General features: G+C 41.8%; 2 protein-coding genes across 2 annotated transcripts; both read right to left on the bottom strand.

The window, feature by feature from the left end:
- Positions 1-654: 654 nt before the first annotated feature.
- Fam220a (family with sequence similarity 220 member A) lies at positions 655-2,487 on the bottom strand. Its single transcript, XM_027955083.2, has one exon. The coding sequence runs from the start codon at positions 2,403-2,405 to the stop codon at positions 1,611-1,613; it is 795 nt and encodes a 264-aa protein (XP_027810884.2). The 5' UTR covers positions 2,406-2,487; the 3' UTR covers positions 655-1,610.
- Smim10l3 (small integral membrane protein 10 like 3) lies at positions 2,401-15,028 on the bottom strand. Its single transcript, XM_071605375.1, has 2 exons — positions 14,813-15,028; positions 2,401-2,487 (listed from the first exon to the last, which is right to left on the bottom strand). The coding sequence occupies exons 1-2, from the start codon at positions 14,996-14,998 to the stop codon at positions 2,467-2,469; spliced, it is 207 nt and encodes a 68-aa protein (XP_071461476.1). The 5' UTR covers positions 14,999-15,028; the 3' UTR covers positions 2,401-2,466.
- Positions 15,029-15,486: the final 458 nt, after the last annotated feature.

Raw genomic sequence — 15,486 nt, forward strand, 5'->3', positions numbered from 1 at the left:
AACCCAGCACAATCCCAAAGGGAAAAGACGCAGTTAAGTCTACGAGCAGAAAAAAAATTTCCAATGTGAAAAAAAAAAAGTGATTGTGAACTTCTCCCAAAAACCAATTAGAAAACACATCTTCTAAAAATAGCCATATGAAAATTTTCAAATTTTTGATGCTAAGAAGGGAATTCTGTACTTTTTCTTGGCAATTGGCTGAACATTTATGTACTTGCAATTTACAAAACAAATGAGTCATGGAAAGTTCCATCCCAAAGGAGTAAGCTTTAAAACAAAACAAAACACACCAACAACCAGTATAAGGAAGGCTGGACAAGAAAATAGTCCCTATAAATCCATCAGTGACACCAAAAGGGACTATGCATCCACTAGGTCTCTAACTGCTCAGTCGAGATGGTGTGGCATTTGGATGGGCTAGAGATGGCTACTTTAAAAGGACACCATCTGCATCACCCCAAAGCATTACAATGCACTGCTTTATCCTAATGTGGGAGGAAAGTTGAAAGTGGCATTACAATCTAGTCTTATATTTTGGTTTTCAAAACCCTGCTTTTAGTCTTCTGCATTGGCAACCTACTTTGCCTGGTGCTGAAAGATGTTTAAGTATTAAGAAGATGATAGAATTAATAAAAAGACAAGGAGAACTGAGAGTACACACGTAAAATAAGACATTTATTATGCTAAAGAACAGATTTTATTCTGCATTTTCCCCAAACACTAAAATAGCACATGGCATAGTAATTTAGCACACAATATAAATTGATATATGCAATCAGTTATCCCCCAAATAGCTGTTTTAAGTCTCACTTTGGGAGTCCTTAAAAACTTACACTTTTAAATGACCTTTATTAATAAAATTATCAATGAACAACAAAAGGAGTCACTTCAGAAAAATCTTAAAAGACATCAACTCTTAGGACTTTTGTAAAGGAGGTTCTTGATTTGCCTCTCTACATCTGAGCCAGAGCAAAGAGTCTCAAGTTCCTTTTCACTTAGGGTAACACTGCTAGGGTTCCTAGTTTGAGATGATTAAATTTAATATTGCAACTTTCACCATAGGGCCTCCATTTAAACAGCATTTCAAGTGGAAGGAGTATGAGAAAAGAAGTCAGATTTTACTGCAGACCAAAATTATTCTATGAGATGCAGAAATGGCAACAGCTCGCCATGAGCTTAGCAAGGTTTAATAAAAATACAGTGGGTAGACTTTACAAATATTCACTTCCAAGAGGTGATCAAAGACGAGTTGAGGAGACAAGATGATGTCTGGGACAATAGCCCTTTAAAATGGATAGAGATCTCGAGATATATAAAGAATTTCATGTTAAATCACCATGTGCTTATCTGATATTAAACTGGATATATCAATAATCATCTGAAAGGGTTTTACCAATTCTGAGAGTCTTTTAAGCACAATTTAAAACATGCTAAAAATTCCTTCTGCATCCATCAGTTTTTGGTGAGTGAACTTGACTTCCTCTGCCTGGTCACACAAACCAAAGCAGGATCTGAGCAGCTAAGCTGTCTGCATCCAGACTTAATGGGAAAGAAATCATTCTAGGACAACTTCTAAAATTAATCTACTATTTTATTGTTCTGCTTGTACCTTAACTATGGCATAAGGGATTTGCTAATTGAAAAGGCTGTAGAGCCAGTAACCCCAGTGTTATCTCCAGACCATTTGAGGTACTTTTTACACATGAAAGCATTTTCTTATACTCTGTTGTTTGCTCTGAAAACATGGGCTTTAAATGGTCAAGGAAAACACATCTTGTCTTGTCCTCTAGGAGTACTTCAGGACAGGAGTGCAGTGTTGCAGGCAGCACAGAACGCAGGCGAGACAGTTCTGACTCAGAGCCTAGTCCCTCATGAAGAGCACTTGGTGGTTCACCCTTAAAAACTACCATTTCCCACAGTTTCGGAGGGACTGGCTGTCCTGACACCCAGGACTCTCCTTTGGGGCACTGTCCTCTCTGGCTGTCCATGGCTCTGGGCCCGCTTCTTAGCCAGTCCCTCCCCAGAGCATCCCCAACACCGAGGAACACCCCAGCAAGATGCTCTTCTGCAGGAGCAAAGGACAGGCCCATGGCCTTGGTTGGAGCAGCTACGGGAGCTAAATTTCTTCCCATTGATTTCTTCAAATATGGAAGCTCTTTGTTGCCATTGTGAAGCAAGAGATCAGTGTCACTCAGATCGTTTTTCATTTCCAATAACACCTCATTCTGTGAATTTCCATTTACATCAACTGCAGACTTATCCATCCAGAAAGGTATATCTGCTGGGCAAGGGCTCTCCTTCTGTGTTCTTTTCTTAAGGCTACATAATTGTTTGTACCAGTCATCTCCTCCCTCCCCCTTTGCTTCTATCAGGCAGATGCCGAGGGTCCCTCCTCCGTCCCTCATGTTTTGTATTCTTTGATGCAGTGAGCCTGGGGTAACACCTTTGTCAATCAGGGGAGGGCCTTCAGTGGATCTCAATATGAACCTGGAAAAGACAATCACGTTAAAATTCTACAATGAAGCTAGAGAGTCTTAATAGTGTCTGCACACATCAAACATCACCTAACATAAGATCTCTCTAACTATAGAGTACCAACAATTCCTGCATTAGGACAAAAAGACAGAATAACAGCCCACCTAATAGAGATTAAACAATAACCCAGCACATTACAAATACATTATTTCCTACAAACATATAAAAATAAGAAAAGCAGGCTTGGTGTATAGGTCAAGGGGAGAGTCTGCCTGAATGCATGCAGAATGCCCTGGGTTCAGTTCAATTCCCAGCATGGTATTAAAAAAAAAAAAAAAGGGCACAAATTCTGAGGCTTTGTACTTTCATGCCAAAGAGTATGAGAAAATGTTTATATAGATTCAATAAAAATCTGTCTTTAACCAGGATTTACTGTATGACTCAATTATACAACCAAGGCCTTAATGGAAGTATCCTATTTGAGCTTCTTGGTGTGATAAGTCACTCTTAGGAAAAGAAGGTTGATATTATTTACAGATCCAACATCTATAAGTGCTTACCCCAAAAACCAACCTGAAGTCCTCTCCAGTAAGACCCCAGTTTTCAGGTGGTTTTAAGATCACTTCCTGGCAGGCCAGGAACCTCAGCAAACATACAGCCTCATTAAGAAAAGAATTTATGGGGCTGGGGTTGTGGCTCAGCGGTAGAGCACCTGCCTCGCACGCATGAGACCCTGGGTTCAATCCTCAGCACCACATTAAAAAAAATAAATAAGTGAAATAAAGTATTGTGTCCAACTACAACTAAAAAATAAATATTAAAAAAAGTCTAAATTTTAAAAAAGAATTTACCCAGACTTACAGGTACTGCAGGTAAATATACGGCAGTTTCTTGGGTTTAGTTTACCAACTTCAGATTTGCAAAAAAAAAAAAAAAAAGAGGCTTTAAAGCTCCATCTGAGATTCCTCATGAAAACCTCTGCACAGTGACCTGTACCATAGTAGGAGTTCAATATACAGTGAGAGTACACTTAAGGTGGCTAATGGCCAATCAAAACTCTTGTTGCACCTACAAACCTAACGAGGCCAGACTGTTCTGTGATCAAGAATCATCTGTCTTTGACATTATTACACTCCAAATGGGGAAGATGTCAAGAAGAATCATGAAAGGCTCTAAATGGAACAAAAAGCAAGATTACTCGCTGTGCTCTCCAGTGTATCCTTCTAGGTTCTCTAATTTTATAAGGAACTGTAGCTTTCCGTGTCTTTGATTGGCTTTACAACTCTGTAAATTATCAAAAACTGTTAAGAGTAAGGCTAGTAAATTCCTGTCCAAAGGAATGAAAATTGTGCCTGTATAATACAATTAATTATTGCCTGTCAATATTGACCAGTTTTATATCTTATCTATTTGTAAATTCACATTAGCATTTTTTTCTTTTCTGGAGACAGGGTCTTGCTATGTTGCCCAGACTGGCCTGGAACTACTGGACTCCCAGTGATTCTTCTGCCTGTCTCCCATGCAGCTGGACTACAGGCACATGCCATCGTCCAGCTCCAGATTAACATTCTAGATTGCATGCGTGTTATCTGAATTCTCCTTTAATCTGATTGTAACAGATTACTAGTTCCCTAATATATTGATAAGCTAAATAAAATCTTGGACACATTCTGTTTTTATTAAAAAATAAATAAAACCAGATTATTAATATGAAAATAGATATAGATATAGATATAGCATTTCTAAGCTAGCCTATGAAATAGCAATCTTGTTGAAATGTAATAACTCTACCAACAGGAAGGGCCATAAGTGAGAACACCTTGTTTTCCACAGCGAAAAGACAAACACAAAGCCTAAAAAATGAAAAACCAAGAAGCAACACAAGCATGTAATTTAGCAATAGTGAAGCAAGCAGTGAAGAGAACTAGCCCCAGCTGAAAGTGGTGGCTACAGACAGTGTGATTTCTTTGAACCAATCTTTTGATTTTTTTCTCTGAAGCAATCTAGGGAACTAGGAGACTCCCCCATTCCTACCCGCTACTGGGGATTTATCCCAGAGGCACTTATCACTGAGCCACTCCCTCAACCCTTTTTATTTTTTGACATCTTAGGGTCTAAGTTGCTTAGGGTCTCACTAATTTTGAGGCTGGCCTCAAACTTGTGATCCTCTTGCCACAGCCTCCTGAATTGCTGGGATTATAGGTGTGCACCACTATGCCCAGCTGGAACCAGTAGACTCTTAAAGCTGTATGAGCCGGGCATGGTGGCACACGCATATAATCCCAGTGACTCTGGATGCTGAGGCAGGAGGATCACAAGTTCAAAGCCAGCCTCAGCAACTTAGCAAAGTCCTGAGCAACTCAGTGAGACCTTGTCTCAAAATAAGACATAAAAAGGGCTGGGGATGCTGCTCAGTTGTTAAGCACCCCTGGGTTTAATTCCTGGTACCAAAAAACAAAAAACAAACAAACAAACAAACAAACAAAAAAACCACACACACACACACACAAAAAAAACAAAAGCAAAACACCCTAGATAAATGTGTAACTGTGTAAATTTTCTTCCTTCCTCCCTCCCTCCCTTTTTAATTTGAGTATACTAAAAAGAAAATAACTTTAGAGCCAGGTGTAGTAGTGCAGACCTGTAAACCCAGCTACACAGGAAGCTGAGGCAGGAGAATCACAAGTTCAAGGCCAGCCTTAGCAACTTAGAGACACCCTGTGTCAAAAGGCTAGAGATGTATCTTAGTGGAAGGGCACCCCTGAGTTAAATCCTGAGGGGGGAGAGAGGGGGAGACAGAGAGAGAAAGAGAGAGAGAGAGAGAGAGAGATAACACTACTGCATTATTGGAGGCTTAAACAGAAAACAAGCAGAGCTGAGGAATGGAGCCACGGAGCTAAACAGCCTAAAGGAAGAAAGGCACTGACCACTGTCACAGTGAGCTGGGTCTCCATGGAGCAGCAGTGAAGAATTTTTAGCAAGGAAATGATGGCTAGTTTTACATTTTTAGGTGAATCACCCTGGCTGCATTGTGGTGGACAAACTGGAAAGAAGCCACAACAAAAAGGCAATTTATATATATATATATATATATATATATATATATATATATATATATATATATATATATATCCCCCACTTTTTTTCTTTTTGTGGTATTGGGGCTTGAATCTAGGGGCACTCTACCACTGAGCTACACTCTCAGCGCTTTATTTTTGAGACAGGGTCTAAGTTGCCCAGTCTGGCCTCAAACTTGGGATCCTCCTGCCTTAGCCTCCCAAGTAGCTGGGACTACAGACATGTGCCACTGCAACCAGCCCTAAGTACATTTTAATAATAATTTAAAAGTTTTTTTAATTTTTATTTATTTATTAATATTTATTTTTTAGTTTTCGGCAGACACAACATCTTTGTTTGTGTGTGGTGCTGAGGATCGAACCCGGGCCGCACACATGCCAGGTGACCACGTTACCACTTGAGCCTCATCCCCAGCCCCTTAAAAGTTTTTTTAATTAAGAAAAAAAACAGGTTATTTAATATGGGACAACTCTCAGGAAAATTAGTTCCTAACCACTTTTATTATATCCTTTTACAAGGACTTAATACTATTCAGAAAGATGAAATATTTTCAGAATTGTGTTAAAATATTTTAAATGAGGCAATTAAAATAATCATGTATTTAATGATAGAGTAATCATGTATTTAATCATGACAGAATAAACCATTCCCTGAAGTTCTTCTAATTCTTTAGTAAATTCAGTAATAAGCTAGTATTTAATTCTCTTACCAAAAATACTTCAACAGGTCATTGATAACATTTTGGTTCAAAGCCTTAAACTGAACCCTCCTGATATTAGACTGTTAAATATAGCACTCACATTTTGAGAGCCAAAAATAACTTCCAAATGACTTCTAGATATATTTAATAGCCATTTGTTAATTGCTTTGCAGTTTATTCTCACTATACTAGATATATACAGCACCAAGTATATATCTAGTATAGTGAGAATAAACTGCAAAGCAATTCACAAATGTATCTATACATTCATAGTGTATCTATAATACCCTCCTTGATTCCAGGCCTCATCATCCTCCACCCTCCATCCAAGTCTACCAAATAACAGCATAAATTATGGCAAACAAACTTGTCTATCAAAACACCATAGTGAGGAAGTTCAAGGGGAAAAATAAAGTGCAATACTGGGAATAAATTCCTGAACTTCTATCCCCTTGCTCTCCATCAAAGATAAGGGCTGAGAGGGGCAATGTGATCAGGGAAAAGAGACTGTCCAGGTAGGTTCACAAGCCTCAAGAAAGCCTCTTCTACACAAATCCCTGCCCCTGTTGGAGGCAGCCAGCCTGCTGGATGACAATAGGCCTGACCCAATTAAGCAGCTGCTGCCCTCTTGGATGCCTGTCCCCTTACCTGCCCTAACCCTGGCTATTCATGGCCTGCAGCACCTGACACTAGACTACCACTGCTTTGTAAACTAAAAATATCCTGGCCCCAATGTTTCTAAAAGCAAGTTGGCAAGGCTACTCCTAAAGGGGACATGGGAAGTCACTGCTAAAATGAGCAGAGCGCTAATGGGACTCAAGCAGGATCCTAGGTGCTGATGGCTCGCACACACACTCAACACAAACTGGCTTCACCCTGCCTGTAGGTGTGAGCGTTGGTATGTTTACTGTAGTATCACTGTGCCTGTGACTAAGATGATCAGGCTGGAGGTGGCTGAAACAAATTCCCCAAATGTCTACATAGCTTAGAAGATGAGAAGCAAAAATGACTCCATCATTTCTAAATTAAGCAGACTCATAACCAAAGAGAACACACCTCAGAGTTCCTGCTACTGATCTTGCAGCACAGCTCAATCTCACCTAACCTTCCAAAACCAGCTGTGCCAACTCTACGACCACCTCCCTATTTCCTGATCACCTGGATGCTCAAAGGTGCGCTGAGGTGGAATAGACTCAGGTACAACTCAAGAGACCAGGCTATTCACCATGTTCAGGGAGATTGAGATTTCCAGGATGCTGTGAGGATTCGTTGTGAGAAAGCACCCAGCATCTTCTCTGACCAGCATCCCATGGGCATCCAATTAGCCAGCAGCTATTGTTATCAGTATCAAGATACTGAAGCAGAATGGAATGAAAGACAGAAAGCTGCTGAGAGGTTCAGTAAAATGGAGACTTTAAAAAAAAAAGACTGCTGCATATGGCAGCATGAAAGTAACCTCAATATGGGCAAGTGCAATGGAATGGAGTGGAATGGCAAAGGCCTGGCCCAGGCTGGTGGAGGTTGAAGAGCAAGTACAGCCCACCCAAGGGAGCCCCTGATGGTGAGGGCAGCACTACTGAACAGCTTCCATGGAGCACAAGCTGCCAACAACAACTACAAATGTTGCCAAGCACAGTGACCCATGCCTACTGTAATCCCAGTGACTTAGGAGGCTGAGGCAGGACTGCACATTTGAGGCCAGCCACAGAAACTTAGTGAGACCCTATCTCAAAATGAAGAATAAAAAGGGCTGGGGCTATTAACTCTGTGATAGAGCACCCCTGGTATATAATAAAATATACCACAAAAAATAAACATAGAAAATAGAATAAAATAATAAGGCTGGGAAGGTAGTAAAGTGGCAGAATGCTTGCCTAGCAATGGGAGACCTGGGTTGAATTCCTAATACTGCAAAACACAAAAGCAGCAAATCAAATTATGTCATACACCTCAGCTTAAAAACTTCTTTCCTGCCATACTTAGAGTACCACCCAAAGTCCTTACAAAGGAACACAAAACTGTCCTCCCCACCTTCTGTGCCTGTTACTTTGGGGGCTCCTCCTACTCTCTTTTCTTGGTCAATCCCAATGGCTTTCTTGCCACTTTCACTCAAGGGATGATCTATATGCCTCCAGGTTATCATCATGAGCAGACAAGAACAGAAATTAAGAACAGGCATTTGGGAAATTTAATGCAACTTAACATTACCACAACATCCAAGGATAGTTCTGCTAATTACTCTCTTAAAAACTGCAGTAAAATACACACAACATAAAATTTAGTATCTTAACCATCTCTAAGTTCAGTAGCATTAAATATTCACCTTATGCAACCATCACCACCACTCACCTCTAGAACTTTATCTCCTCAAAATTAAAGCTCTGTACCAATTAAACACGAGCTCCCTACCATCCTATTTTCTTTTTTTTTTCCATCCCCAGCCCTGTTACCATCCTATTTTCTGTGACTATGAATCTGACTGCTTCAGGGACTTCATGTTAAGTGGAATCCATACAGTATTTGTCCTTTAGTGACCAGTTTATCTCACTTAGTATAATGCCCTCAAAGTTCATCCATGAAATAGCATGTATCAGAATTTCCTTCTTTTTTAAAACTGCCTAATATTCTGCTGTCTGAATAACATTCCACTTCAAACAGACTACATTTTGTTTGTCTATCTATTCACCTGTCAATGGATCCTTCAATTATTTCTACTGCTTAGCTATTGTGAATAATGTTGCTATGAATATGAATTTGGAAGCACAAGTATTTGAGTCTGCTTTCATCTCTTTTGAGTATATAACCAGAATTCCTGGGTCATATAGTAAAATTCTATGTTTAACTTTCTGAAGAACCACCAAACTGCTTTTCATGGCAGCTGCACCATTTTATATTCCCACCTGTGACACACAAGAGATCCAATTTCTCTACATCCTTGCCAACAAGTGTTTTTCTTTTTCTTTTTTTTTTGAACCAGGAACTGAACCTAGGGGCACTTAACCACTTAGTCACATCTCCAACTCTCTTTCAGGGTCTAAGTTGCTTAAGGCCTCACTAAGTTGGTGAGGCTGGCTTTGACCTTGTGATCCTCCTGCCTCAGCCTCCCAAGTCACTGTGCATGGCACTTCTCCCATATCGTTTTAAAAACAGCCATCCTAATAGGTGCAAAGTGTTACCTCATTGTGGTTGACTTATTTCCTTTAGAGTTGAACGTTTTTTCATGGACTTATTGGCCATCTGTATATCTTCTTTTCAGAGAAATCTCTAGTCAAGTCCTTTGTCAATTTTTGGGACTGGTTTATTTTTCATGTTATACGAGTTCTTTATATATTCAGGCTATCAATCCTTTCTCAAATATGTGATTAGTAAATACTTTCTCCCATTCTGTGAGTGGTCTCTTTCACTATTTGGGTGCTGAGGATCCAACTCAGGGCTTCACACATGTTAAGCACCCACTTTACCACTGAGCTACACCCCAGCTCCTCCAGTTTTGTCTGATGCATGTAGAAGTAATTCATTTTTATCATATCCTACAAAGCTATCAGGAGGTGAAGACAATGGCCCTTCTCCACAAGTCATCTGAGAAGCAAGGCTCAGGCTCTCCCCTTGGGCTTGCAGTGCCTCCCCAGGCAATGACAGGCTTATTAATGAGAATTTTCAAATGGGTAATAGATCAGGGTTCACCGTTGTTTGTTTTCATGTAATGGGGATTGAATCCAGGGCCTTGCACATTCTAAGCACATACTCTATCACTGAACAACACCTTCAGCAATAAATTGTTTTTAAGCTTCCCCCCACCTCACTGTATATATGGCAGTTATCTTTTAACATTAATAAATAGAGACTGAATTCATATACCTTAATATCTGCTTGAACCATTATATAATTAAGTGTAGGATTCTAGAAATGAGTTGAGGATATAGGTGTTTGCTATCCTAGTCTAGTTTTATATAGATTTACATTTTTCAAAATAAAAAATTTATGAAAAACTATGATTAAAGCATTCACTTGAAAGTCAGAAAAAATTCCATAGTATTTGTTTCCTATACTTTTGGTATTTAACATCTCAAGTACACAACTGGTTCATTATTTTGAAGTCAGAACTCTTAAGCTTGAGTTCACTCTTTTGATCGGATATATTAAGCTTTTGCAAAGCTTATAAAGTTTTCTTAATAGTCTATAATTTCACCCAATTTTCTTTGAGGGGTCTGACGTAAATCAAGTAACACAGTAAAACTCATTTCAAGCAACAATTAACCCTGGGAATGGGGGTCTCGGGATTTTTACTACTTTTTAAAATAGTTCAACCAGGTGTGGTGGCCCATGCCTATAATCCCAGTGACACATGAAAGGATGAGGCAGGAAGATCACAAGTTCAAGGACAACCTGAGCAATTTAGCAAGACCCTGCCTCAAAATAAAAAATAAAAAATGGCTGGAGGTATAGTGATAGAGTGCCCCTAAGTTAAATCCCCAGTACCACATAAAATTAAACAAAAATTTTCAGACATAAGATCATTTCAGTCAAAGTCTTAAGTCCTTCAATGCCTGCAAACCACAGTAGCTGCCTCAAATCCTCTCAGTTTGAATCTTCTCACGACTGCTCCAGCCCCATCAGCCTCCTGCCATTTCTGGAACACACTAGGTTTGTCCCAGGTATGGGGCCTTGGTTGTAGCTGTTCCCTCTGCATGACACTCCTTCAACCTAGATATCTCCATGGCTGAAGCTTTCACCTCCTCCAAGATTTCGCTCAAAATGTCACCTTCTCAATGGGGCCCACTGTCTTCCCTATTTAAAATGCCAACCAGCTCTCTACCTTCCTTGGGATGCAAAAAAATAAAGATTTCCAAGTAATAAGTAAAACCTATGGAGCTATGGATTTAGAGAGTCATTCAGAGACATTGAGAGAGAGGCTAGGAAGAACCAGAAGACAGGCAGCAGCCACAGGAAGGTTCACAGGCTGGGTCAGCATTGAGCAGTTTAGCAAAAGGCTGTTGGTGAAACAAGGGCACTGCTTGGTTTGACCATAACCACCAACCTTCACAATATCTTCCTTTCTCTGTTCTTTTTCAGGCCTTCTCTCCTGATGTTTATAAGAATCTGAGTGACCTGGGATTAACATACTTGATCTTCTCACAGGTCATACAACTGAAAAGTTTGGGCATGATTTGTAAATTACCACAGGTTCCTGGTGCCATTTCTTGTTTTGTTACTACATTTAGTATTCAGTACAGATTCTCCCTTTATGACTGCCTTGTACCTCAGCTTCTGTAAAAAAAAGTAGGATGCTACTAACTCCAGGGATTAAGATTTGCTTAGAAATATCACTTTTACATCATAACACTCAGTCTACAAAGCCCTTTTGCATCTCTTTTCTCATTCAATCATCTTTCATACTGAAGTGGTAGTAAATCCCCTTAAAATGACTCACTACTCTACAAACAAGAGATTTGAGGGTCCTAAGTAAACATGTAGAAAATGAAATCCTTTAAGACTCATGCTTCCTAAATAGATTCTAACACCCCTAATCGAAGGGAATGGGTACAACATGCTTGAGAAAAAAAGGGCATGAGCTGGGGCTGTCCCCCTTACTTGGATTCTATTTCTTGGTGCCATATTCCATTTCTTGTTCCCTTTACCAGAGGCCAGAATAATTAAACCCCTAAACCAGTTAAGTTAGTGATTGTTCACAAATGAACATAAACTCTAAAACCTGCAGAGGAGCTTACAGTAGCCAATTTAAGTATTACAGTTGTAAAACACACCATTATCTCACCCACAGGTTGTGAGACAGATGCTTGTTGCACCTGATCAAACCCAGGATTCAAGTCTAAAATCGTGTGCAGTTCTGAGAAATCCCTTCTCCAAGGTACCTGGTGATCATCTCCATACTACCCTCCCTTTGTATGCACATGTCCCTGAATTAAGAGCCCACCATTCAGTTCCCCATATTCGCAGCTCTACTGTGCCTGGACTATCTACCACTTGATGTCAAGCTCACCAAGTCACCCATTCGGGGTTTCTGGGATTGGTGTATCTGCACTCACTGACTGCCCACACCACTCTTATTATAGATCCAATTTCCCTCCTCCAAAATGCACTTGCCTTCAATTATTACAGTGCAGAGTTCTTGTTATGAAATTTGTATTTGAATAACCTTTCCAGAGATGATCTCACTGTCCTACAAACAAACGTACTATTTGGAAACCACAAGCGTCTCAGTAATATGAAGTCCTTTACTTGTTTATTACCTATAAAACAAATGAGCCTTCAACACATCTGCAATAAAGACAGCAGATGCAAGATGATGGCGATATGGTGATTTCCAAAGTCCTCTCTGAAAGGAGAGCTAAAGAATTAAAGTGTAAGACCAGCATTCAGGTTGAAAGAGCCTGGATGAATGCACAGAGGCAGGAAGGGGCTCTGTGCAAGCAGTTAGGCAGCCCCGGGCAAGCACACTAAGCATGGTATAAGTCACGTGACAGGCAACAGATATGTGGAAGCCAGATCTGCAGGGTAAGAAATGTGAATGGCTCCAGGGGAGCTGTTTTAAGGATGGCCAGACCCTTCTTAGTGTTTCAAAGATTTCTCTTGGGCTGGGGGTGTGGGTCAGTGATAGAACCCAAGCCCTGGGTTCAATCCCTAGCACAGCAAAAAGCCAAAACAAAAAACTTTTGAGCTGGGTACTGTGGTGCACACCTGTAATCCCCGCTGCTCCAGAAGGTGAGGCAGGAGGATCTAGAGTTCAAAGCCAGCTCAACAAAAAGTGAGGCACTAAGCAACTCAGAGACCCTGTCTCTAAACAAAATACAAAATAGAGCTGGGGATGTGGCTCAGGGGTCAAATGCCCCCACATTCAATCCCTGGTACCCAAAAAACTGAATTGCCCAGTGGAGAACAGATAAAGGATACTGAAATAGTTCAGACAGGTGATTAGTTTAGATTAGAAAGGTGATCATAAATAAGAGAAGTGGATATTTAAGAAAGTTCTTTTTTAAATGATACAAAACACGGTAATCTTCAACATACCAGTATTATGTAGGTATTCTTACAGTCCTTCTTGTGACTTTATAAATGACTACAAATCATATGTAACTCTAGACATAAGGTTCCTAAGTGGGAGGTTGGGGGTCAGATATAGTCTGCATATACTTTTCTCTTTGTCCACTTTCAAAAAAAAGTCCAAGTTAACCTGATACCTAAAAATCAGGACATCTGATTTCTCTAAGATCACTAGATCTGGCCAATACTGGGCCCATGTTTCCACAGGGCGGTAACTGGCTAGAGCACAGGCTTTCTGGTTTACCTTAATCCCAACACCCAGCACCCTTTATTCATTTATACCACCTGCTGCAAAGATATTTGGGTTTCTACTCCTTCAGCCTGGTACTGCTTATGGATGCCATAAGTCTTTTCTTACATAAAAGTATGTCAATGGGACCTTAAAATAAAGACATGTTCACTTCCACTCACTTTTTTTTTTTTTTTTTTTTTTTGGTACCAGGGATTTAACCCAGGGTTGCTTAGCCCCTGAGCCACATTCCCATCCCTTTTTATTTTGAGACAGGATCTCCACAGGGCCCTGTGATGTGCCAAGGCTAGTCTGGAACTTTCGATCCTCCTGTCTCAGCACAAGTCACTGGGATTACAGGCATGAACCACCATGCTAACCCTTAATACAATTTTGATCAATAGTTGGCTTTAGGCTTCATGTAGTCTATCATCACCTGTGTCAGGGACCAAAAACCTGCAGATACACCAATTACACCAAACCAGAGAAAAACCTGGCACTACTGCTCAAACTAACTCATTTTGCATATCAGTGCTAAGTACTGTTGGACAGTTAGCTCCCCAAAGCCTGGGACACTCCAAGGTGTGAAAAAAGAAATTCAAAAGAAGCTCAGTATCTAGCCATTTTTCTTTGAGGAAGGATTCCCAAATTGACACCTTCCCCTTCTGCTAGAAAAAAGGCATCTGCTAATTCAAGAGTTGTAGAAATGTCAGTCATTTACAGCGAAATTGGCCGGTGAGCGCCCTTTTACTTCACATCTGAATTGTTTCGGGCCTCTTGAAACCTTCATTCTCTCAACTTTATCCCCACCTCACTTCAACCCCCACCCCAACCCCTAGGCTAGAATGAATTAGATACGTGATCAAAACATCATTATCTTGCAATCTATCTTAAGCTATGAAGATAATATTAAAAAACCTCCCAAAGTTTGGGAACCAGAAAATTTACCCATAAATACACCACCAGAACCCAACAATTTGTCATCTTCAGGGCAAAACGTCCTTTTCGGGACCTTTCGGGCCCGTGCTACCTCCTCGGACCCCACCCCCAGGTGTGGTACCTGCAACCTGAGCCTTATTTGCAAAAGGCGGATAACAACCTCAGTGGTTTTTTTTTTTTTTCCCTCGAATGGGGTTGCATGAGAAAATGCACGGTGCTTGGCACACACACAGGTTCCAACCGATAGTGGCTACCATGGGCATCTGCATCCCTCTGGGCCTTTCGGGGAGGGCCGGGCCCGGGAGACCCGGCGGGCGCGGCTCACCCACCTGCAGGCGCACGTTAAGCATCATGGAAGCCACGATGTAGAGGTAGGGGAAGTTGATACGCAGCCGCCAGGCCAGGTCGAAGAAGATAAGCAGTGTGCGGGTCAGCCCCTTGCAGAAGACCCCATAGGAGCGGGCGGCGGCCGAGCGCGAGAGGCGGACAGCCAGGCCCGACAGAGCCGCCGCCATATAGAGACCGGCGCTCCCACTGCCCGCCCGCCCGCCCGCCGTCCCTCTCCGCGCCGCGTCGTCCCGGGCCTCCGCCCCGGCCGCTGGCCTGCGCACGGCGCGCTCAGGGAGCAAGGGAGGCGGCGGTGAGGCCGGCGGGCGGGCGGGCCACTGGGCAGCCGAGTCCGCGCGTCACGCTAGGGAAGCGCCTCCGCGAGCCGCCGCCTGGTCCCGGCCCGGCCGCGCGGCCTGACGTCACAAAACCCGCCCCGCGCCTGCGCGGCCCACAGGCCACACCCGGCCACGCCCCCGCCCCTTCCAGCAGGTGAGGCGCGCATGCGTGGGCGAAAGGGCGTAGGGGAGCGATGCTGGTGTGTTGTCTCCGGCTGCCCCCTATGGGTGAGCCTAAGAATAAAAACAAAGGGAGGAGGTGAGCGGTGGCGATGGCCACAGGACAAAATGAGTGTACTTTATGCCTCTTAAAAAACGGTGACAATGGTAAATTTTAT

The sequence above is a fragment of the Marmota flaviventris genome, chromosome 19 (assembly GCF_047511675.1).
Source record: "Marmota flaviventris isolate mMarFla1 chromosome 19, mMarFla1.hap1, whole genome shotgun sequence".
Lineage (NCBI taxonomy): Eukaryota > Metazoa > Chordata > Mammalia > Rodentia > Sciuridae > Marmota > Marmota flaviventris.